Source organism: Myiozetetes cayanensis, unplaced genomic scaffold (assembly GCF_022539395.1).
Source record: "Myiozetetes cayanensis isolate MyiCay16 unplaced genomic scaffold, myiCay2020 scf15, whole genome shotgun sequence".
In the NCBI taxonomy this organism is placed as follows: Eukaryota; Metazoa; Chordata; class Aves; order Passeriformes; family Tyrannidae; genus Myiozetetes; species Myiozetetes cayanensis.
In genome coordinates this window covers 19,274,918-19,299,304 of record NW_026087159.1, presented here as the reverse complement: position 1 = coordinate 19,299,304, position 24,387 = coordinate 19,274,918, and the positions used below count along the sequence as shown (strand labels likewise).

General features: G+C 55.8%; 1 protein-coding gene across 5 annotated transcripts; it reads left to right on the top strand.

The window, feature by feature from the left end:
• The first annotated feature begins 146 nt into the window (after positions 1 to 146).
• OCRL (OCRL inositol polyphosphate-5-phosphatase) lies at positions 147 to 24,082 on the top strand. Of its 5 annotated transcripts, XR_007628339.1 has the most exons (25): positions 147 to 194; positions 272 to 351; positions 725 to 804; positions 1,633 to 1,671; positions 2,115 to 2,225; positions 2,305 to 2,400; positions 2,734 to 2,854; positions 2,943 to 3,104; positions 3,435 to 3,536; positions 3,991 to 4,105; positions 5,819 to 5,935; positions 6,081 to 6,268; positions 7,630 to 7,741; positions 9,201 to 9,310; positions 10,249 to 10,384; positions 10,952 to 11,062; positions 11,281 to 11,446; positions 11,632 to 11,867; positions 14,939 to 14,962; positions 17,184 to 17,303; positions 17,523 to 17,607; positions 18,055 to 18,182; positions 18,707 to 18,818; positions 18,932 to 19,431; positions 23,511 to 24,082. XR_007628339.1 is itself a non-coding variant. In XM_050310797.1 (24 exons), the coding sequence occupies exons 1-24, from the start codon at positions 162 to 164 to the stop codon at positions 19,054 to 19,056; spliced, it is 2,706 nt and encodes a 901-aa protein (XP_050166754.1). In that variant the 5' UTR covers positions 147 to 161; the 3' UTR covers positions 19,057 to 20,337. The 5 variants fall into 5 exon arrangements, 4 of the variants coding, with proteins under 4 accessions (XP_050166754.1, XP_050166753.1, XP_050166756.1 ...); XM_050310797.1 differs by lacking the exon at positions 23,511 to 24,082 and having other exon boundaries at positions 2,118 to 2,225; positions 18,932 to 20,337; XM_050310796.1 differs by lacking the exon at positions 23,511 to 24,082 and having other exon boundaries at positions 18,932 to 20,337.
• Positions 24,083 to 24,387: the final 305 nt, after the last annotated feature.

Genomic DNA, 24,387 nt, shown 5'->3' with positions numbered 1-24,387 from the left:
GTCCTCCGTGCGCTCCCCGCGGGTGCAGCCCCGGGGCCCTCCGCCTCGCTCAACGGGCGGTGGGGTCCGCCCGCCGGCAGCGGGCGCTGCGGGGGGCGGCGGGCGGCGCTCTGCCCCGCGCCCGTGCCCGGCGCGGAGTCGCCGGGAGACCGAGCGCCGCCATGGAGGCGCGGGCCGGGGGCCGCGGCCTGCTCGTATCCACCGGGAGCGGCGGGGCCGGGCGGGCGGGCGGGCCGGGGCGCCGGGCGGAGGTCTCCTGACTGCGGCGCAGAGCGTTGTCGGCGCGGAGGTGCGGGCCGGGCGAAGGGAGCCGTGTGTGCTCGGTCTGGCGCGGCGGGGCGGCCGCTACGGGTGAGTGAGTGCGGGCCGGGCGGGGATGGGGTGCGGGGGTTCGGCCTGGCCGGTGCCTCCGGCGGGCTCCGCTCACCCTCTGGCCGTGCCTTCCCGGGCCTCCTCCGGAGCCGCGGCGTTGTTGTCCGTGTGGTGCTGGATCTGTCCCGTGCCGGGCAGAGTTAAGCAGCTCTTTGCTTCTCCCCACGGGCACCCGCGTCCTGCGCGGTCCCTCCTGTGTTTCCTTTCCTTGTTCCTTCCCCGTCGGTGCCGCGATAGAAATCAAACACCGTGACTGTGTACATACGGCTCCCGCGGCTGGCTCTGTGTGTGTGTGTGTGTGAGCAGGGCGTTGCTGCTGGGTTTTTACAAGGCTTTCTTTTTCTGTCCACAGGATCGTTATCCACTCGCAGGAGAAAGAAAACTCCGATCCGGATTATATTCCCATCAACAGCCGCTTTAAGTGTGTGCAAGGTACTGACTGCTGGGGGGAGGGTGGGAATCCACTGCTGTTGGTCCAGAAACCCAAATGTAGTGGTGTTTCCTGACCTGCCTCCTGAGCAGGTGTGGGTTGAATCCTTCTCCGTGAGACTGCAACTCACGGTTTATGGAACCCCTTGTTCCTCACCCAAGTGGTTTGTCATTCCATGTCAGCATGCAGTTGTGAGGAACTTGGCTGGCTTCAGTGCGTGTTGGGCTTTCAGGGGCTGGAATTTAGTGTCTAGTGGTGTCTGTCTCTCTGGCTTCTCCGCTGTGTCAAGCGTAGGGATCTTTTGCCTGATTCCTGCATGTTCAGATCTAAATTTCCATAAGGTCTGGCAAGCTTTCAGCTCCCAACAGTTGGATAGGGAAGGGCTTTAGGCCTTGACTTGGAAGGACTTAAATAGCAGCAAGTGTCCATGGGGCAAATCCTTGTCAGGAATAAAAGCAACTTTACCCAGGTTGGCTCATTCTCTTCTGTACAGCTCAGTGAGAGTTCTACCTCTGTTCTTGCTTTGTAGAGAAGCTCTGAAGTTCCTTGTCAGGTTGGTCTTTCCCAAAGTAGCTGCACTGATGGGGAAAAACCATCCAGGTGTGTGAGAACTCTCTGTGTTGGGAATCTCCCTGGGACACTTGGTAGGAGGTGACTGTCCAGGTTCTCTGTGCCACAGCCCGTTAGGAGTGTACATATGTAAATTATAGCTTGTTTGTTCCTCTTTCAGGACTCTTTTGTGGTTTGTAGCAAGCAGTGTGATTATTTGGGTCCTCAATTACTGCAGCATCCAGCATGAGCTGTCCTGATCCTGTTTTTCTCTTTTCCAGAGGCAGAAGAAACTCTGCTGATTGATATAGCTGCAAACAGTAAGTTTTATAAGGGCAGTGGTGTGGCTGACCTGTCAGGGAACAGCTACCTGGTGCTTGTTTCACCTTCCCAGTCTTCCCCCCAGGCTCTGTTTGTCCTCTGCTCAAGCAGGGATTGTTTTCCCTCTGATGTTGTTATCTGGCTCTGCCAATAAGCAGTTGGTTATTGCGACAGACAAGGCCTGAAATGCCAATGATTGAAACATTTGCAATTTTTCTTACTGCTTTTAGAGTTCTTCTCTGATAGATTGCAGTAGGGAGAGGGATTCCTAAAGCCAGGAGAACATGCTGAGGATACCCCAAGCAGGGTGGGGGGATTTCAGAAGCACAGGGAGAGTAACTGGGGCGCAGGCTTCCATCAGAAACAACATCTGGAAGTTGTGTGTAAAGCCTGGTGACTGTCTGTGAGCCGGGCTGGGCTGACTGTGGGAGTGTGTTTGAAGCAGGCTGCAAGGTCCGGATACAGGGCGACGAGACACCGGAGCGGCTCTTTGAGATCCCCGACGAGGAGCGTTGCTTGGGGTTTCTGTCCGAAGTGCAGAGCATCCAGGAGGGTGAGCAGAGCTGCACCTCTGTGTGTGTGAAATCCTCTGACTTGTCAGCAGTTTCTGACGGGGGGGGGGTTTATTCCAGCCCACCTGAAAGCTTCTCCTCCTGAACCCAAGGATGCAGCCATCTGGCACCAGGTGGAGGAGAGCCTCCCAGGTCTGTTGCAGGCCTCTCCTCCAGGTACAGTTGGCTTTGCTCAGGGGCATGTGCAGTGCTGGGGTGCTTGGGGTGGGACCTGGGTCTGACCCTGCCCTTGGCAGCCTGGCCCCTGCTCCCTGGTCTGTTCATTCCTTCCTGAGTGCTCTTTTCTGCCTTGGTTTGTGTGTAGTAAGCTCCCTGCTGCCTTGACTTGTGATTAGTGCCGCTTTCTCCCATTCCCTGAGTCACACAGTTGATATATTCCTGTTGTCATTTGTTTTTTTTTTGCTTTCTGTGGGGTTGCATTTTTTCCATCTCGATCAGAGCTGTTTCATATTGTTTCTCACGGCACTGTGCTTGGATTTTTCATTACAGGAGCTCTGGGGTTTGAGGATGACTTCAACACCCTCAGCCTAGAAGAGAAAAGGAACATGCAAAACCACCAGGCGGGATCTCGGCGGGAGCCCCCACCTCCTCCCGTTTCTCAGAACAGACAGTAAGCAGCACAGGGGATCTGTTCCCTTTTTTACTTCTCTTCCTAGACAGCAGAACCAGTTCTAGTGCTGGTTTTGCCTCCTTCCTAGATTTCCCCGAGAGAGAGAAGCTACATCCAGAGACCAGCCCAAAGTGACCAACACGATGCGCAAGATGTTCTTGCCCACCACGCAGTCTGGGCAGAGAGAGGGGCTCATCAAACACGTGCTGGCCAAGAGGGAAAAGGCCTACATCAACTGGCACAACTTCAGGTGAGAGTGGGAAAGAAGGGGCAGAGCTGTGGGGTCTCTGCTGTGAGCTCAGATCTCGCCCAGTTTTATAGCCTGGCAGCTGCTGACGGGTGGCATCTCACTGTGGGGATCGGTCACAGGCTGGACTTGATGATCTTGGCAGTGTTTTCCAACTTCGGTGATTCTGGGATCCTGTGAATTCCAGTTCTCCCCTGGCTGGCACAGCCCCACGCAGGGGCAGCTCACAGTGTGTCAGTGTGTGCTCGCAGTGCTGCTCCCAGCCAGAACACTGCTGTGCTGCTGCAGTTTTCAGATGTGTTTTCTGACAGTTTGGCTGCTTTCATGTTGTAGGTTTTTTGTGGGAACGTGGAATGTAAACGGGCAGTCTCCTGACAGCTTCTTGGAGCCGTGGCTGGTGTGTGACACAGAGCCTCCAGACTTCTACTGCGTTGGGTGAGTGGCAGCAACTGGGATTTACTAACAGGGCTGTTTCCTTGTTGCTCTTGCTGGGATCCTGGGGGGCTGTGTTTGGTTTAGGTTCTTGTCGTGCTCCCAGAGGCTGCACAGAGCTGAGTTGTGTTGCACAGGAGCTGTCTGAGGGTAGAGAGCCATCAGATGAGGCAGAGGATTGGGTTAAACAAGGCTGGCGTGACATAACTGATTTTCCTGGAAGTATCTACAGATCTCACTGTTTGTCCTCTGCCTAAAGTGATGCTTCCCAGGGGAGAGGGTTGCTAGGGGGTCATGGGTAGGGTCTCAGAGGCACTGTGGGGAAATTGTGCTGCTTTATTTAGCAAGTTGCCATAAGGAGCTGCTCCTCCAAGGGCTGTTGCTGGAGGTTTCACATTCCTGTAGGAAGAGGGGGATGTGCATGAGGGCTGAAGGTGCTAAGCTCTTGGGTTTCCAGGTTCCAGGAGCTGGACCTCAGCACAGAGGCTTTCTTCTACTTTGATTCTACAAAGGAGCAGGAGTGGCTGGCTGCTGTGGAGAGGGCCCTGCATCCTCAGGCCAAGTACAAGAAAGTGAGTTCTGCTCAGTGGCGTGTCTTGTCATGGAGCTGGCATGATGGGAAGGAAAAGAGGCTTCCCCTTTCCTCACCTGCCCAAGGAGCAGTACCAGGGTGGTACTGGGCATGTGTCAAGTGTGTTCCAAGTTAAATCTGGAGTATGTATTTCTGCCTCACAGCTGCAGGGGAATATTGTTCTTCAAAGCAGAAATTTATAAAGGTGGGGATCACAACACCTTTATCAAATAGGAGGTTGGTGCCAGGGAAGCAGCAGGTTCAAATCCTCTACCTGTGTTATCCTCTCACCCTGTAGTATAGAAGCCAGGTGTATCCTGAGCTGGTAAATCAAATTAATAGCTTTTTCCTGAAAGAATGGGATGATTTATGAAACAAAAATCTTCCAGAGGCTTTTGCTTTGGGACAGAATTGCTTCAGCTGTGGGAGCAGGACTTTTTTCTGACTGGGTAAGAGCAAGCCATTGGTTTTATCTCTGCTGTTAACAAACCTTTCTGCTGCAGGGACCAGTCCTAAATGTATGAATGGGTTTCCCTATCCTCCTTAGCCCACGTGTTCAACGTCACACCCTGTTCTTCTTGCTCTGAGCTGAGCTCAGGGGCAGGTGTTACAGGGAGTGAAGCAGGGAACAGAGCACCTTGCTGAGCTGAGACGCATCGAGGGGAGTCAGGAGTCAAGGCCTGAAGCGCAGAGAGGCCCTTTGCTTTACTTGAGTTTTGGGTGAATTTTTCCCACCCTGGTGAAAGAGAGAGCACAGGATATGGCTGCAGGAGGGGGAAGTGGCTGAAGCTGTAGATAAGACTTGTGGTCGCTTGTGAATTCCACTTCTGCAGAGCAGACTGGGTGCTGGGCTCTTCCAGCTCTCTGCTTCTTCCCTCACTCCCTAGACTTAATCCCAACACATCTGAATGTTTCTGTGAGGGTGCAGGCTGTGCTCAAGAAGGTGAGGCCTTGTCACTGTTTCAGAGTGGTGACTCCACTGTTTTAGAGATTCAGGAAGATCACAGACTGGGCAGGCATTGGCTTAGCACATGTAAAAGATCAGCAGCAAACCCAAGATCCCTGCTGGGACAGAGCACGTGAGCACGGTGTTAACCCCTGGGGGCTGAGTTCTGCAGCAGAGAACTCAGCTCCAGAGAGAGGCCCTTTGCTTTAGGGAACGAGTGTTTCCTGAAAAGCAATCGACCTGTACAGCTCAGAGATGCCTTTTGATACCCCATGCATGTCTGCCTCAGGGAAATAAGAACATCTTTGTCCATCCCCCTCTGCACGTGCCATTGGCTCTGCTGGAGTTAGGAGTAAGCCAAGGTGAGCCCCAGCTCCCAGCTGCACCTGCAGCCTCAGCACAGCCACAGCTTTACACCAGAACTTGGAATCTTCTCTGGTTGTGCTGGCAAAGGCTGAGGCCTCACCAAAAGACCTGCTGCATATTTATTCAGTTTCTCTTACCTCATCCTGTTGTAGAGAAGCAACAGCATGGGGAATGCAGTGAGCTCAGCACAGCTGACGACTCTGGGGAGTGACAGATTGACCCCCAGAACCTTCCTGTGGGACGGGAGGCCCTTTCAGTAGTGTTATTAAATTTAGGGATTGAGTACAGAACATGATGAGGAACGGGGAAAGCCAGAGCAGCAGAGCATCAGGCAGAGCAGGCAGATCAGAACTGCCCTCCCACTGCCTCTCTGGGAACTCAGGATCCCATTTGTCTTTGCAGGTGCAAATGGTCCGCCTGGTTGGGATGATGTTGCTCGTGTTTGCTAAGAAGGATCATCTGAGCAATATCAGAGAGGTCGTGACGGAGTCTGTGGGCACAGGAGTCATGGGAAAGATGGTGAGTCACCAAGGCCAGCTTGTTGCTTCCCTGTATCCGTGCAAGAAGCGGCACAGCCTGGTTTTGTTTACCTGTGCCATCCCTGTCCCCTCCCCGTGCCTCACCCGACTCCTGCTCTCACCCCACTGGTACCTGCTGTCCCCAGGGCAACAAGGGCGGTGTGGCCGTGAGGTTTGTGTTCCACAACACCACCTTCTGCGTCGTCAACTCCCACCTGGCTGCCCACGTGGAGGATTTTGAGCGCCGGAACCAGGATTATAAGGACATCTGTGCCCGGATGAGCTTTGAGACCCCCAATGACAGCCTGCCCCAGATCAACATCATGAAACACGAGTGAGCTGTGGTGATGTTTTCCCTTTTGAAGCGGTGTTGATTACAAATTGAGCCAGAGTTGCAGCAACAGGAGGTTTCATGCAGATAAGTTTTCTGGCTTGATGAAATAACTGGGAGTGCCAAGGGCTGTGCTGTTCTGCAGCTCCTGCAGACAAACTGTGGTCACCTCCTCGCTGCACTGTCCCCAGCGTCCCTCTCCTGGCATTTGTGTGTAACTCTTCAGCAGGCCTGAACAGAATACAAATGACTGGTAACTCTGTAGTTAATATTTAAACCATTTAAAAAACAAAAGTAAAATGTAGAGTGGATTAGTGCAGAAAATACTTCAACTATTAGATTATCCTTGATAATCCACTAGTGGATATGTTGAGGTTTGACTGTAAACAGGAAGAGCTCTGGTACTAGAGGGGGAGCTAAATTTTAATCTTTAAATGAACCCCTTATGGAGTAAAGAGTGGGTCCCAAGAGTGTTTCTTTAGCTGCTGATAATGAGAAGGTTGTGGGTCTGTTTGGAAGCCTGGAAAGGAGCAGAGTGGGAGTGGGTGCTGGTGAGGTGTGGCTGATGGTTGAGATGGGAAACAACATCAAGAAGGTTGTAAACTCCACAGGAATCTAACTCTGCTCCTGCCAATTCTGCATCAGTTGGTCTTTGTTGGGCAGATGGTGCAGCAGTAACCTACTCTGGTTGAATGAAAGGCAGTGAAAAACCAACAGGTGAAACCAGGGTGTCACACGAGGTGTGACCCTGCAGATACAGGTGCCTCTCCTGCCCAGGTGGCTGACAGGCAGGCTCTGCTTAACAAGCACCACCACTGTCCTCTTCTGAACATGTGAAGAGCCTGAATACTAGCTAGGTTTTGTCTGAAGCTTGGTGGGATACGCTGGTTTCACTTCATTAGAGAGTCAGTGCTGTTCTCTAGCTTTTTTGGGGCTGAGGCAAACTCATTATCTCCCACTAAACTAAGTCTTCAATCCTTGGAGGATTCCAAAGGAGATGGACTTAGTCCTCTAGGATCTGCTGCCACTAGAAATTTCTGCTTTTGGAATTGATGTTTCATGTCTTCTTTTTTGTCTTCCACATATCTCAACTTTAATATGATTTGGAAAAAGGGAGATGTTAATTGCTGATCTGCTCTGAAATTCTTCCTTTGAGGGTGATGAGGCCCTGGCAGAAGTTGCCCAGAGGAGCTGTGGCTGCCCCTGGATGCCTGGAAGTGTCCAAGGCCAGATTAGGCAGGGCTTGGAGCAACCTGGGATAGTGGAAGGTGTCCCTGCCCATGGCAGGGGGGTGGAACAAGATGAGCTTTAAGGTCCCTTCTAACCCAAACCATTCCATGATTCTATGTGTGTCTTTGTTCCAGTGTTGTCATCTGGCTGGGAGACCTAAACTACAGGCTGTGTCTGCTGGATGCCAGTGAAGTGAAGAATCTCATCAGCAAGAACGAGCTTCAGAAGCTGCTCACATATGACCAGGTCAGTGAACTTGCTCACATTTGCCCCATCCTTGAGGGGTTGTCTTGGTTTAGGATGTGTCTGTGCTTGGAAGGAGCTTGCAAACATGGAGCTGGAGAAGGGGTTGGAGCACAGGTTTGATGAGGAGCATCTGAAGGAGCTGGGAGAGCTCAGCCTGGAGAAAAGGAGGCTCAGGAGGGACCTTCCCACTCTCTGCAGCTCCTTGACAGGAGGGTGGAACCAGATGGGGATCAGGCTCTGCTCCCAGGGAATGAGGGACAGGAGGAAATGGCCTCAAGTTGCACCAGGGGAGATTTAGGTTGGATAGTAGGGGAAATCTCTTTCTGGAAGGGGCTGTCCAGCCCTGGCACAGACTGTGCAGGGCAGTAGTGGAGTCCTCATTTCTGAGGGGATTTAAAAGACGTGTAGATGTGGCACTTGGGACATGGGTAGTGGTGGCTTGGCAAGGCTGTGGGAACAGTTGGACTCAGTTGTATTGGAGGGCTTTTCCAATCTAAGCAATTCCATGACACTCTGTAGGAAGGGTCTGTAGACATAGACACTGGACCCTGATGGAGCTCTGGGTGCGCTGGTGGCAACAACCCCCTGAACAAAACCAGATTGTCCATACTGGGTTAACTGGGTGACTCAGGCAGTTACCATGGAGGTGTGTCTGTGTCTCAGTGCAGGAGTTCTCTCTTATATACAAGCTACAAGCTGAACACAGGAATTTGTAACAGCAACAAAGGCTGCAGTGATCACTGTTGTGGAAGAGGTATTGATTTGGAGCCCAAATCTGCCCAGGTGGTTTGACCTGAATTTTGTGCTGTCACCTTCCCCACTCAGCACTTCCCTGCAGCATCCTGAAACCCGAGGCAGGTGCCTTTCAGGTGAAGGATTCCACCTGTGAAACACCAACTGCAGTTGTGCAATATCACCTCTGACACAGTTGAACAGTGGATCTGATTCTGCTCTGTAGCTTGTTTCTGTTGTGCTGCAGAGCTTCAAGCAGGAAACAGCTGTGGCTTAGGTTTCAGTGAGGAAAACAACCAGGAGATTTTTCAGAAGAGGAAACGAGCAGAGGAGGGTGGTGTCAGGTTGTCAACTGAGTGCAGTCCTAGAGGCTCTTGCTAAAATGATTGTCAGGGAAAGTTTAATGATGGTGACCTTAAGCCTGAAAACTAATGAAGGCATTCAGCACAAGCAGAGCAGTTAGTATTTCCCTTAACTCTTATTTGATGCTGCCTGCATGGCTTGGTGCCCATTTTTACTCGGTCTGTTTGGAAAACATTCCACTGATGAGTTGAACTTTTACCTCTGTTAAAGCTATGAGGTCTGAGAGGCAGTTTGGGGATGTCTGTGAATTCCATGGCCACAGGTTGTGGTTGCTCTGCCTGTGGATCTGCTCTCTGACACTGCTGTGTGGGGGAGGGTTTCTTTGATTTCGTTTGTGTTTTTAAAGCTTTCTTTTTTGCTTTAGCTGAATATTCAGCGCACTCAGAAGAAAGCATTTGCAGATTTCATGGAGGGAGAGATTAAATTCATCCCCACATATAAATATGACTCTAAAACAGATCGCTGGGACTCCAGGTACATTGGCTGCCACTGGGCTTGTTTACCTATGACATAAAAAGCATTTTCTCCCAAAACCTGATTTCCTGTTTCCTAGAGCTGGGAGTACCTGTCAGTGTTGTTTTTGCCCTCCTTTCTTTCCCCTATTTTCTGCAATAAGCAGCCCCTGTGTACGCTGACCAGGCAAATCCCTTGAACCTCAGTTGCTGCCGATCCCACTGGATGAAGGCAGGTGAAGCTTGAGCTCAGATGGCCCTGCACTGAGGACTTTCTCTTTTACCAAGGACAGGCAAACAGCATAAAAAGGAATTGCAGAGATAAGGAAACAGGCTCTCTGAGTCACCCTGTCCCCTGACTTGCACACCCACGGGGTGGCTGTGCTGTGATAGCAGCCGTGGTTCCTGCTTGGTGCCTCCCACAGACACGGCTGCATCTGCTGCAGGGGCTGCTCCAAAGGGAGAAACTCCCAAGAAGGAGTTTCAGACCATGTAGTGATTGGATTTGACTCTGCCTGTGATTATGAATCAGCACAGTAGTTAATCTGAAGAAGGATAACCCAGGATTCAGGCTTCATAACATAATAGTAATTGCTGAGTAGACTTTCCGTAGTGGAAACAATAAGTGATGGATCCAATTGTGGGCAGAAAGATCTGGCAGCAAAAGAAAGTCGTGCAGCTTGGGTCACAGCACACATGGCTTCAGGCTGTGGAAATGGGCTTGACTGAGTTGTTTTGTTTTCCTGATGCTGGAAGGGACAGGAATTTTAGCTGCTGTATCAGAAAAGGGGTAGAGAGCAGAAGAAATAACATAGAACTCAAGCTGGGAGAAGTGATAGGGTTCATCCCATCACTGCTGTGATGATGGGGGTGGAGGGAGCTGGCTGGCTAGGAAAAGGATCAGCTTGGTTGGTTTGTTAGGATTGTTGGATTTCCCTGGTAACCTGTTTTTCTTTGTAGTGGGAAGTGTCGTGTGCCAGCATGGTGTGATCGGATACTTTGGAGAGGAGGGAACATCAATCAGCTCCGGTACTGCAGTCACATGGACCTGAAGACCAGTGACCACAAGCCTGTCAGTGCACTTTTCCGCATTGGGGTAGGTTTATCCATGTGCTGGGGCAGGCTCCCAACAATGCCGGGCATTCCTTCAGGAGTCAGGACACCTCTACTAAGGCTGTTGCAAGAGGACAGCTGAACCCAACTGAGGTGTGGCTGCTGTGGGGGTGCTGCCTCTGGCAGTACTGTGTTCTCTCCCGTGGAGACACAGCAGTAGCCTGTGCCTGGTTGTACCTGTGCTGCCCCAGACGTGTCAACAAACATTCACTGGTTCACACCTGAATGTCTTTGGTGGTGAGTGGCTGGCAGAAGATTTGGGCTTCCTGGCTTAGTGAATGGGGACAGTCCATGCCCATTTTTGCTGCAGTGATCTCCCAGTAGTGTGACCAGTGGCCAGACAGACCCTGGTAACATCTGTAGGGGTGAAATAAGTATAAGGTTGCAGATGCAGCTTGGGAGTGCACCCAGGCACGTGAACCCTCTCAGCCTTTCAGCTGCACAGGCAAGTCCTCAGAGAAATAGTTCACTTCTGCAGTTTGCTCATGACCAGGAGAGTTCCTGTGAAGCCGATCAGAAGCTTTGCTGAGTGTTTCCTTGTCTCCCACAGGTGAAGGTTGTGGATGAGCAGAAGTACAGGAAGCTGTTTGAAGACATTGTTCGTATAATGGACAGGATGGAGAATGACTTTCTTCCTTCACTGGAGCTGAGCAGGAGAGAGGTGAGGATGAGACCAGAATCGCTGTCACTTCCCAAGCACAGCAGCCTTAAAAGTGCCAGAACTACTTTTAAAGACTGTGGCTCAATAAACTCAATTATAGGAAATTGAACTCTTTGGGTGGGCTCCTCTCAGCCATGGGGGGCCACTGCATAGTCTGGGGAGGTCTGGATGTGTGCCCCATTGTGGCCTCTAACGTCACTTTTGTTTTCTCTTTGCAGTTTGAGTTTGAGAACGTGAAATTCCGTCAGCTGCAGAAGCAAAAGTTCAAGATCACCAATAATGGGCAGGTCCCCTGTCACTTCTCCTTCATCCCAAAGCTCAATGACATCCACTACTGCAAGCCATGGCTTCGGGCCGAGCCCTGTGAAGGTTACCTGGAGCCAGGTGAGTTGTGTACTGGTGTAGGCTCCCATCTCATCTCTGTTCAGTCCCTCCTGTCTTCCCTGTGTCCCATATTTCTTGCCATCAGCCTTGTATGTTTTGGCCTTTGTCCCTGCTGCTGTGTGTTTGTCCTTGTCATCCCTTTTGGAGATTGTCCACGTGTTCTTCAGAGCTCCTGTGTGTTGCAGATGAGAGCACAGAAATCTCCCTGGACGTGTACGTCAGCAAGGACTCGGTCACCCTCCTGAACTCCGGCGAGGATAAAATTGAGGATATTCTTGTCCTGCACTTGGACCGAGGGAAGGACTATTTCCTGACCATCAGTGGGACCTACCTGCCCAGCTGCTTTGGCACCTCCCTCGAGGCCTTGTGCCGAATGAAGCGACCAATCCGAGAGGTTCCAGTCACCAAACTCATAGACCTGGTGAGTAGCGGTGTTCTGGAGGATCTCCTTTAACAGGAGCTCCTTTCTGATTACTCCCAAAAGCAGGAGTGCCTGCAGCTCAGATTGGCTGTGCTGGCCCTGAGCTGAGTGACTTCTCACAGAGCTTGTGGTGCTTTTATTCTTCCCCTCCACCACAACCAACGGCTTTGGACAGCCTGTACTTTATCCCTTTTGTCTGAGAAGACTCTAAACATTGTTTGATGGGATAAAAAAGTGATCCCAGCACCTCATGTTGGTGTTAGTGGTGCTGGCAGGCTCAGCTGGGTGGCACTGTGTGTCATAAGAGATGAGATTGAGATCCTGTCCTTCCAGGTGCCAGAGCTTCTTCTGCTGTGCCAGGGGCTCCGGGAGCTTTTTCCTTCTGGATACATTCCCACTGCTCAGGGCAAAGGGGCAAGCAGAAGCAGGAGGACTGAAGGAAGAACTGGTGTTGGGTGTGGTGTGCTGATGGGCACAGCTCTGGCCAGTTTCTCCCACACCAACCACAGTGAGAGATAAGGCCTCAGTGAGAGATAACTTATCACTGAGAGATATCTCTGTGGTGCAGAGAACTGTTCCTCTCCCCAGCATTCACCAGCCCCCAGCATCAATATTCCTCCTCCCGAAGCCTGTTGTATGCATGTGAGGGGGTGCAGTTCTGCCCTAGTCACCTTTTGTCCTTTGGGTATCTCTAATGGCCATTTCTGGGATTAAGCCCCATTTTGGGGATGTAATTCTGATTTCCAGGCTGGTTTCATTCGTCTCTCCTGATGGCCTTACCTGGCCACGTTCCAGTGAGGTGCATCAGCTCCTGAGTTCCAGTCCATGTCCCCATTCTTGTTCAGCCAGGAAAGCCATTTCTTTCTGTTCACCTGAAAGCTCAGCCCTGTTTGAGGCTCTGTGCCATGGGATACCTTCTTTCTCCATCTCATTTCTCACAGTCTCACCCTTACATGAGGGTTTTCTTGTCCAGTAAGATGCTGCTTTTCCACCTCGGTAAATTTACCAGCTTCCACTCCCATTGCTTCCACATTTTCCCTTCAGCAGTTGCCCCATGCTTCTTGTTGCCTCTTCCAGTTCCCACCTTTTGTTGTAGGTCTCTGCTTTTCTCACAAGGCTTCTTCTCCTTCCTTTACCTATAGATTTCCTTCTCCTGTCACTCACTAAAACATCTAGAAATACAGGAATCAAAACAATCAGCAAAGAGCACCTGCCCCAGTGTCTGCAGCATGGACACATCCCTCGTGTCCAAGGGGAGAGCTGCTTTAGGTGTTTTGGTTCTGATCTTACCTGTGAGCTGAGAAATCCTTGGAGACAGGCCAAGCTGAGCACTTCCTGCCCCGGGGCAGTGGTGCAGGTGCTGCAGCCCTGAGTGTTTGGGTGCAGTTCCCTGTGTTTAGGTACTGCTCAGGCTGTGTTAGCTGGCAGTTTCTGTGCCTTAAGAACCACTTTCCCTCCTGCACTTATGTGGTGTTAGGGCTTGTCCTTCACTGCATCCAGCGTTTTCCTCAGCCTGGCTGGACTGTATCTGTGTTTTTCGTCAGAGGGAGGTCTGGAGATGCAGGTCAGTAAGGGGCTGAGGCAGGTGGGTGTTGGGTAGCACAGCCTGGATGGGAGTTTGTCTGGAAATGGTTCTCCTGGTTCTCCCAGGAGGGAGACACTGATACTGCTGCTGACACTTGAGCACCTCTCCTTTGGGATTTCAGTATTAGTGTCTCATCCTGTGTTTTTCTTGGGATCCTACTGTGGGCTTTAAAAGCCTCTTGAAGAACCTCTGTCAGGAACAGGTGAGTCTCACAGAACAGAGCATTCAGTGCTGAAGGCTCAACATTATGGAGAAATTCTTCCATGTGAGGGTGGGCAGGCCCTGGCACAGGTTGCCCAGAGTAGCTGTGGCTGCCCCACCCCTGGAAGTTGCTCCAAGGCCAGGTTGGATGGGGCTTGGAGCAACCTGGGCTAGCAGAAGGTGTCCCTGCCATGGCAGGGGAACAGTGTGAGCTTTAAGGTCCCTCCCGACCCAAACCATTCCATGACTCTATGAAGAGGTGAGCAGCCAGGCACAGGCAGGTCGGGGGTGGTGAGGCTGGAGATGACTCACCCGTTACAAAATGAGCCTGTGCAGGTGGCTGTGTGCCCTCCCAAACCTGTCACTGTGTCCCTCCCCCTGTGCCTCAGAGGAGGAACCTGTGCCAGCTCCTGTTTGGAGCAAGCTGTTCCCAGGAAGAGGCCAGTCTGTTGTTGCTGTGTTAGAACTCGGGGAGCCTCCAAGGGAAGCAGGCACTGCAGAGGCCACAGAGGACCCTGAGGTGCTACTCCCTCCTGGTATGCCCTGTGCCGTGGAAGCTGCAGTTGCTCCCAGCTTGGCCTGGGAATGTGTTGAGGCTGTTCCCACCCCGAAAGGTTGATCTGCCAAGACTCAGCTTGGACAACCTGCTTCTGTTCCCTCCTGCAGGCTCCGTGAGCAGTGTCCAGGCTGCCCTGGCTGGTACAGGGTTGGCTGTTTCGGGATGCTGAGCGCTTGGCACGCTCCTCCCCACACTGTGCTAATGCTCTTAGGCTGCAGCAGCCGGGGTTTGAGCACAAACCCTCATTTCCCTGACAGTACCCAAAGCTGCTTAGGGGCCCTGCAAGCTCCACAGCTGCCACACGCTCAGAAACACAGATTTAGCCCCAGGAATATTTTATCTCCGGCCTGGTCACAAGGGAAGATGGCTGAAATAACACAGGGAAGGTGATTCTGACCAGGGGAACTTCTTCCTGACACTCACATCTCACCTGCCCATGGCCCAGCTGTTGGACAGTGCACAGCACCGGCCAAGCCCCTTGGAGGGTTTTCCTGAAATCCTGACGAGGTTGTGCATCATGTGAGCAGGATTGTTGCTAATTGGCAGGCAAATCTCTCACCACAGGTTTAACTTTGGCCTTGTCAGCAAAATGTGTGAAGGACCCGGTGTTCAGTGGGTTCTTGTAATGCAAATTAAGCTTCTACTTAATCAGAAGAGTTAATCCAAGAGTACTTTCTCCCTCTTAACCACACTTTTTTCCTCTTCTCTCTTTCCCTCTGCTCTCAGGGAGAAGACAGCTTCTTAGAAAAGGTAACACAAGCAATTGCAGTGTGGCAGTCTGATTCTCAGTGGTGTGTTTGTAAAGAATGAGAGATTTTCCCTTGTTTTCTGTGGCAGAGGGAAGGGGAGGGGGCACAGAGGGGACACGGCTGTCAGCAAAGCCTCTTAACACAGATGTGGGCTGGATGAGAACACGGAGGAGCACACAGATCCGAGCCCAACTGAGATGTTAAAGCTCACCAAATTTGATTTGGGGGGGAAAAAATTACTCTTCTGATCCTGGCAGCAGTGCTGGATATTCCCAGAAAAGATTGGCAGCCTTTGGCACACCATGCTCGTAAGGAGGGGCTCACCACAGCACCTTCTCAGAACCTGTGGGGAGAAGGCTGGAGCAGGAAACTGAGGCCTTTTGCTCCTTCCATCGCTGTGGAGGCTGAGGAAGGACCTTTGCAGGAGGTGGATGTTGCTGCACCTCCTCCAGCAGAGTTGCTGGGGCTGCCCACTCCAATGGCCCTGATGCCCAAACAAGATCACTGCTTCCCTTGGCACCCGTGCTCTGTGCTGGAGCCAGGCAAGGAAAACATGTCCTTGGGAGAGCAAGTGGGAGATGCTGGGGGTGTTCCCACCCTCCCTGCGCTGGCTCTGACATTTGTAACTTGTTTGAGCTGGCTCTGCACCGCCTTCCCAGGCTGGGTGAGCTGTTCCTCTCTGGGCTGTCAGTGCAGTGACAGGGTAAAACTTGAGAGGGAGGGGATGTCCCCTCTCTAAGAGGGGATTGAACTCGGGTGTTAAACCAGATGAAGCTCCCAGACTCCCTCCTGGCAGAGGAGAAGGGAGGAATTTGTGCCTGCCTTCTGGGAACATCCTTCCGTGGGAGCATCTTCCCGTGGGAAGGACACAGCCGTGCGTCCTTTCCTGACACGAGGCAGGAGAGGGCGCTCAGGGCCCGGCCAACTCGCACGACACCTCCTCCTCCTCTGTCTCCTCCTCCTCTTCCTTCTCCCCGCCCTGGGGCGCCCCGGGCCTTCTCCTCCTTCTCCTCTTCCGTGAGCTGCTGGGATCCCGCGGTTGGGGGTCTCCGCAGCTCTCCCAGCCATGCCAAGGGCTGCTCCAGCTCCTCTCAGCTCCAGCCCTGCACTGGAGCTGGCACAGGGAGTTTCTACAGAAGAGCCCTCAGCCCTAGAAAGGGTCCACAGCCCTGGGAGAGGGTCTGCAGCTCTCCCTTTTTTTCCTTTTAGGGGAATTCTGTGATGCTTTCGCCTGACACGCTGCTTCCCAGCCTTCCTAGTGCACATGGCTGAGCGAGGCAGCCGTGCAGCCACGACCACACGTCTGCTGGCTGGGTCGGAGCTGGCGGTGTGCAGGGCAGAGCTGTGCTGTGCCATCTGGCAGCTGGGGCTACTGCCTGTGCCACCAGGCTCGTGGCAACCCAGGGTGAATGGGTGCAGTGGGGAAGCTGATCCTGGCCCTGGCTGCTGTCAGGGTGTGCTACAGGGACAGCCATGGCAGTTGTCACCTCAGCTGCCAGCTGGAGTGAGGCACTTTGTGTGTGGCTTGTGGGCTCCTCTGCTGGTGGCCAGGGTTGTGTTCTTGCTTGTGCCGGTCTCTGGGTGCTTTGGGAGTGCTGGGCATGGCTTCCTGCTTGGAAGGAATGTGAATGATCGTGAAGCAAAAGTAAAATCGAGCCAAGAATATTGATCCTGTTAAAGCTCGATGTGATGGAGGTGTCTGAGCCGTGGCGCTCGTCGGCTGCTCCGCACGAGTAAGCGGGAACTGTGGCAGTGGTGCTGTGTGCTCAGTGAGACTCTCCTTGGGAAAATCAGGGAAGAAGCTCCAGAAATCAGGACTGCTTCAGAGCCCGAGGGCAACCGTGGCTGGAGCACACTGGAGCTGGGGCAGACATGGGATCAGTGGGATCAGTGGGCCCGGGGTTGGATCTAACCCAGGGTGGGAGCTCACACAGCGCAAGGACTTGCTGGGTCCCAGCCTCTGTCAGCTGCAAGGTGGGAGCTGGGATGGGGATGGGCCACCCTGGGAGGGCTGGGGCTGCCAGGGGGACCAGGCAGGTTGTTCCTGGGGAGAGTAGGAAGGGACAGAGCCAGGACCTACAGAGCAAGGGCTGGTGCTGTGAAAGCAAGTCAGGGCCAGAGCAGTGCGGGGTCCTGCTGCCTCCCCTCTCCCACCTTTCCCTACAAGGGAGTAGGGAATGGACTGAGGTTTCCCTGAACCCTCATGTGCTCTTTGTTCCCAGGAGAAATCTGTCCTGCAGATGGGCTCCCTGGACAGTGAGGAGGCAGGTGAGGTGCCACTACAGGTGCCAAAGGAGATCTGGCTCTTGGTGGACCACCTGTTCAAGAACGCCTGCCACCAGGTGAGAGGGGGGGAGAGGGCCTCTGCCATGCCAGCTTTCCTGGTGACCTGGTTCCTCACAAGCACTTGAAGATCAGGTCGAATTTAGTGTTTACAGGGCAGGATTTTTCTGTGTGCGTGAGGCACTGGTTGGGGGTCCCAGGGTTCACCCCACAGTCACCATGTGCCTCAGCCTTTATGGGGAAGGTGACTTAGTCCATCCCTGTGTTGATTTTGGCAGGAGGACCTGTTCCAGACTCCAGGCATGCAAGAAGAGTTGGAGCAAATCATTGACTGCCTGGACACCAGCATTCCTGAGACAATCCGTATCCTTGCCTGATGGATCTCAGTTCTGCTGGGAGAGCTTGCTCTCAGGAGAGCTTCTCTGTCACCTTTACCTGGCAGGGTCCCTGGTGGGTGTGGGCTCCCCTCAGTCTCCCCACAACCTCTCTGGAAGCTGTGTGTGCTGACCCAAGCAGCCAGGGGGCTCTGGAAGCTTCCTCGTGGCTGTGCCAAGTGCAGGGATACCGGGGAGCATGGTCTGGAGAAGGGGATGATGGAGCAGAGGGTGTCTGTGTCCAGAGGGTGGGGAAACCCAGTGTAGGGTGGGTGGGGCAGCATTTCCTATGGATGGGGGACAGCAGAGGAGGAGGAGGAGGAGCAGTTAGGCAGGCAAGTAGCTTGCACGACCTCCAAGGAGGAAGCAGAGGTGAGCACCTGGGGAGGGAGGGGATCTCTCTGCTCAGCACAACCCTTGATTCCCTCGGGTCCAGCGGGCAGTAATCACTCCGTGGCTGAAGCTCTCCTCATCTTCCTGGAGGCTCTGCCGGAGCCTGTGATCTGCTACGAGCTGTACCAGCGGTGCCTGGACTGGTCACACAGCAGCCGGCTGTGCCGACAGGTGAGGGGCTGCTGCTGGCCAGGGGCTCTGCCGTGGCCCTGTGCCTTCCTGGGTCCTGCTCCCTTCCCAGGGTGCTGGCAAGTGGCTCTGGAAGCAGGCAGCTTCTCAAGAGACCCCAGGCAAGCCTTGTGTCACCCTGAGCACGTGGGGAATAGCAGCCTGAGGGAGGGGACTAGCCACCTCTAGTCCTAAGGGCTTGAGCACCTGCACAGAGCTACTATTCCTGTCCTTCCCTGGAGGACTGTGAGTGGCTCTTTACAGCTGGTGGGTCAGCAAGCCAGGTCAAGTGAATCCTTGGGCAGAGGCGGAAGTTTTGGGGCAGTGAGAACTTGTTTGGAGCACTCATGGGCTGTGGCTCCTGGTGACACTGCTTCTAAAAAAACTATTTCACCAGGAAAAAGCCCACGAGTGCCATCAGCACTGGGCTGCAGCTGGGGGTCATTGCTCTGGAGTCCACAGTGCCCCATATGCCCAGGCTATAGTGATAGAAGCTGAGAGAGCTTCCTGACACCATTTCCTTGCAGGTGATCCTTCAGCTTCCAAGCTGCCACCGCAACGTGTTTCGGTACCTAATGTCCTTCCTCCGGGAGCTGCTCAGGTACTCGGAGGACAACAACGTCAGTGCCGCCATGATCGGTGAGTGGTGTTGCTCTGCTCCACTTCTGCCGCCCTTGCTCCATCCCAGCCCTTTTCTGCACCTTCCAAGGTCTCCGTTCCTCACCAGTGGCTGATTTTGCCTGCCTCCACAGCTGCCCTGTTCTCCAGCCTCCTCCTGCGCCCTCCGCCCAACCTGATGGCCAAGCAGACCCAGCAGGACCGCCAGCGTGCCATCAACTTCCTCTACAGCTTCCTGCTCGCCGGGGACGAGGAGTGACTCCTGCCGTGTGCCAAAGCTGGGGCCCGCGCTGCAGCCGGGCCTCTCACAGCTCCGAGGGGTAAAGGCTCAAAGCTCTCCAAGTGCCGTGTTTACAGTCGGAAGGGATGCGTTCCCCCTCCTTCCCACGCCGTGCCCCTGAGGACCTGCACGCTCATTGCACTGCCATCCACCACTGGAGCCTCCGGCTTCTCTGCGGGAGCCGGGTGGATCTGTTGATACCCGAGCACTGTGCCAGCACCTGTCGTCCTGTGGCTGTGTCACCCGAGTCACGCTTCTCTGTGTCACCCCCATCTCCCCGGAGCCGCTGTGGAGAAGGGCGGGGACGGCTGGTGCTCCCAGAGGCCGTGGCACGCTGCGTCCCTCCCGTGCCAGGTATGCCTGCTGGTGTGTACAGCCCACCAGACTGGTGTGGGACATGTGCCACCCTCTGCCACACAGCTGGCCCAGCCAGCCCTGATGCCGTCACTGTGCTATGGATCATGCTGTCCCAGGAAGGTTGTTTGGATGTTCGGCCTCCCCGCTTTGGCAGGGCCTTCCCCTCTCCCCTCCCTCCCAGGGCCCCGGCACACGGGTCTGTCCCTGCACCTCACATTGTGCCCTCACTCTTCCTTCCCCTGCACTCAGCTTCCCCTGGGGGCACGGAAGGGCAGGTGGCTTGGGGTGGCCGGGGTCAGGCAGGGCCATGAGCTGCCCTCTGCTCCTCCCAGGCTGTCCTGTGCCTAGCACAGAGCAGGAGGTGGCTTCTGTCCCTCCATCCTGGCTCACAGGACATGTTGGGTGACCAGGTGCCATTGGATGGGCCCCATCCCCTCCTCCGCAGGAGGTGCAGGCTTTGGGGGGGTGAAAGGAGCCAGAAATGCACCTCAGGAGCCAGAGGAGCAGCTGTGGGGCTGTCTGGGGGGCTGCAGTGCCAGGGTCACACGCAGCTGGGGAGGGGACACCCCTGGGACTGGTGACTGAGGGTACAAGAGGGTGGCCTGTCCTACTCAAACACTAAGAAGCCTGTGGGGCCACGTGGCCTTGGCTGAGGGAGGCCAGAGGCACGAGGGGAGTGGGATGTTGTTGCAGAGCCCCTGCCGGTGCCTGGGCCCAGCCTAGGGTGTCACGTGTCCCCGTGGTCCCTGTGCACTGGCTGAGCTGCCACAGGCTCCCCTCCCTTCTGCCTATTTTTTTTTTCTTTTCCTCAAAATTTTTAAATTACATAATTTATTGGAAAACCGTTCGTTCCAAATAAACCTCCGTTGTGCAAGGCCCGGGGGCTGCGCCGGGCGCACCTGCCCTCCCTCACGCAGCTCTGCACCGCTGGGGTGGCACAGAGCCCTGCCTGGGGCTCCAGGCTCGCTCTGGGGGCAGCTGAGGGCTGGGCTCTGCCCCTGCCATCCCAGCATCGTGCTGGGAAGAGCTGGGGACAGCGGCAGAGGGTTCCATGCCCGCAGTTGCTGCTGACTGAGCTCCTGGGAGCGGGCCCCGATGCGTGGACAACATGCAGCCCAGTGCCAGTGCCCCGACCAGCAGGGGCCTGGCATGTGCCACAGGGATGGAGTTGGCACGGGGTAACTGGGCAGTGGACGCAGCAGGGTGCTGGTGCCCACGTTTGGCACGTGGCTTTGGCAGCCCTGAGCAGCAGTGCCTGTGGTCCCCAAGGCTCCGCTGGCCCGACAAGGGAGCAGTGGTGGAGAAAGCCCGCGTGTCCTGCCGCAGGAAACGATGGCTGGTGTCATCTCCATCTGCTTCCTGCCGGCTCCTTGGGAGCAGGGCTGTGCCCAGGCAGCTGCTCCTGTGCTGTCACGGAGGGGACCGGCGCAAGGTGCCGGCATTGTTCCCGCAGCCACCGCATTCCTGCCACTGCCGGCGGAAATGCCGGAGCGAGAGTAAAGGCCTGATGCTGCTCCCCAGGGATGGAACGAAGCCTGGGCCTGCCCATCCTCCCCCCCATCCATGGGGAGGACATTGGAGGCTGTTGGGGTGCAGCTCTGGGGTCTCACACGTGCCTCAGCCCACCATGAACACCGTGCCTGAGGGGCACTGGTGGTGCCCCGGTGGTGGGGCTGGGGAAGCTGGTGGTGTCCCAGCAGTAGGGCTCAGTTTGTGGTGTGGCACAGCCAGTGTCCCACGGCCACACTAGACATCCCTCACTGGCATTGAGCCCCTCCTGTCCCCGCCAGGGGCAGCTAAAGGTCCCAAAGGATCGCAGGGCTCCTGTGACTGCTCAACCCATTCCCAGCCCCTCTCCCAGTATAACCAGTATCCTTATTCCCTGCTCAGTGGGCCAGGACCTGGCAGACTCCATCCCTGCCAGGCCAGGATAGAGTCCTGCTCGCACACCCAGGGGCAAAGACTGCCCTGTGCCCCAGCAGTGCCCCTGTGCCCACTGCCTGCTTTTCCCTGGCTCCCTGCTGTGGAATGGGGGCTCCAGCACCGCTGTGTCACAAGGGGCACAGGGAGCATGGCCAAGCCCAGCAGATCCCACCTGCCTGCGGGCAGCAGGCCAGGCCAGGAAGAGCCAGAGATTCCTTAGGTCTCCCGGCCCAGAAGCCTTTTCCTCCTTCCAGGCTGGCCACAGCCCAACCGGGGGGAGTCCTCCCTGGCCTCCTCCTTCCAGGCTGGTGCAGGAGGGCTGGGGTCAGGGCTCAGCTGTGCAGCCCCTGGCTGCAGCCCAAGCACTCAGGGCTGGGTGATGCCTGGGAGATGTGAGGCATCGCTGCTTTGCCTGACACAGCCACAACACTTGCTCAGGGGGTCTGCTGGGCCACCCTGCTGCCCAGGCAGGGACCCAGCAGGAGCTCTTGGGCAAGGTGCCATCTGCAGGGGCAAACTGTAGGTGCTGAGGGTGGTTTGAGGTGAAGGAGAAGAGCCCTCCCGGTTCAAACCAGTAGCAGCAGCACCATAGGCTGGCAGTGGAGGAATGATACCCCCAGCACCCCAGAGCTGGAGCTGGGGGCTGTGGCTAGTGTACCACATCTTTCCCCACCTCAGCTCCAGTGCCAATGCCACCACCAGGAGGCTGCTGGGGCTGGAAAACCAGGCTTGAGGGTCTAGATTGGGCTGGGCAGTGAGGGGGCAACCCTTGCCCACCCACCCAGACCACCACAGGGGCACCAGCAGTGGCTCCTGGGGGCTCGTGGGGCAGCTGGTGGTGGCAAAGTGGAGTGGTGGTGGCTCATGGGGTGGCCAGCAGCGATGAAGTGGGGTGGCAGTGGTGGCTCACGGGGTGGCAGTGGCTCACGGGGTGGCAGAGGCTGTGGGGGTGGCGGTGGCCGGCAGAGTGGCCACGAAGCAGGGTGGGGGTGGCTCTCGGGGTGTCGGTGGCTCTCGGGCGGGCGTGGGTGGCGGCGTGGCGGGAGCGTGCTGGCGTGTGGCCGGGCAGCACATCCCTCCCGGTCCCAGCGGATGAGCTAATGGAGGCCAGCTGGGCCCGGACGCTTCCCCAGGCCCCGCTCCCAGCCTGCAGCTGCAGCCCTTCCGCTCCTCCACAGCCCCTTAACCCCCTCCCCGCCGGCACTGCCGACCCCTGCCCGTGCCCCCTCTTCCCACCACGGTGGCCACACGCCCCTGCCCACTGCCCCACGCCTGGGACGTCCCTCGTGGGCAGACCCTTGCAAACAGCGTGGGGTTTGGAACCCCTGCGTGAGCCTCACTTGGAGGGTCCCGGCTGGGGCTGGGGAAGTCCTGTCCCGATGGATCCAATCCCCTTGCAGAGCCCAGCCCCTCCTCCCTGCCTGCAGGGTCCTACAAGGACCCTCAGTCCCCTGAGCCTTGACCCACTGCCCCTCCCACATGGGTCCTGCTTGCACACAGCCCCACGGGGTGGGAGCACCACGGAGAGGGATGTCTGGAGGGGGATACCAGTGACAAGGATGCTAGAATGGGGACATGGAGGAGAGGGATGACAGGGGTACCAGGGAGAGGCACAGCAGAGACAGGGATGCCAGGTACCCAGCACCCACAGCTGCCCCTGTGTGCGGGGCTGTGGAACAGCTGCCCAGGGCCAGTGAGGTCAGGCTGGGGCAAAGGGAGGACCCAGCAGCCACTGGGGCTGCTCCACTGACGGCAGCAGAGTCAGATGGAAGCAGGGAGAGCCATGTCCAGGACTGTGCCACCTATCCCTGGCATTGGGATGGCTGTCTGCCCTACACTGGTTCTCCAACCCCAGCAAGGTGCTGAGCAGTGGCAGAGACAGCTTCAGCAGCCTCCTCTCACTGGCCTCTTCCTTCTCCCACCAGGGACAGGCCAGGCCCAAACCCTCCTCCTAAAAATAAACCCCAGAATGGGCTAAAGGCTCAGGGCAGCACTTGCAGCCAGGGTCTTTGCTTTACAGCCCGAGGGTACCCTAGTCCTTCTACCCTGACAGTCCAGCTGGGACCAGCAGCCCTGTGCCCTTCCAGCATCCCCTCCTCCATCTCCCAGGCCCTCTGACCTGTGTTTTCACACCCTCCTCCCCACTCCCACAGGCTCAGCAGCTGGTTTCTCTCCTTGTTGAGCACCTTCTCTGCCAGCACTGGGCTGTGAAAGGGGCTGCCGTGGGCCCAGCCATGACCCCAGCACCTACAGGCAGCTCCAGAAGGGAGCAGAGGGTCCTGGGATCCACGCCCAGCAGCAGGCAAGTGACCTCTGACTACCCCTCCAGAAATCAGCATTTACTGTCACCATAACTCTTTATTATAAAGATGTATTTACACGGAATAAATCTTTACAGACATGGGAGACAATCAACAGGGCCCAGCTCAGAGCCAGAGCCCCTCCTTTGGTGCATGGCAGTGCTTGGCAGATACCCCAGTGCCCCCCTGCTCCTGCTGTCCCACAGTGTGGAGCAGGGACAGGGGCCCAGAGCCCCACACCTCGGGGGTCCCCAGTAGGTGGGTCTGCCAGCGGGAAAAGGACCCCATGCTCACCGGGGAGGGCAGCTCACCCAAGGTGAGCTCACCATGGGAATAAATAGACCCGGGGCAAGCTGTGTGCTCCCCCTGGCAGGGGGGTGAGGGGCAGGGCTGGGGCAGGGCCCCGAGGGAGCTCGCAGACCCCTGCGGAGAAGCTGCTCCGCCTGACAAAGTGCTTTGCGCAAAGCCCGTGGTCCCGGCGAGCCCTTGCCCAGGGCAGCCCTGTGGCCACCGGGACAGGCAGCCCCGGCACTCCTGCAGGCAGCCCCGCTCCCAGCCGGCGCCGGGAGGAGGCAGTGGGGGACAGGAGGCACCCACGGTGCCAGACACGGCGCCGAGGCCACCGAGGACAACCGCAGGGAGGAGGTGATGCCAGCCGAGGGCTCACAGGCGGGACCCCACGCTCGGGGCCGGAGGATAAGTGGAGTGGGCGAGGACACAGCGCAGGCGA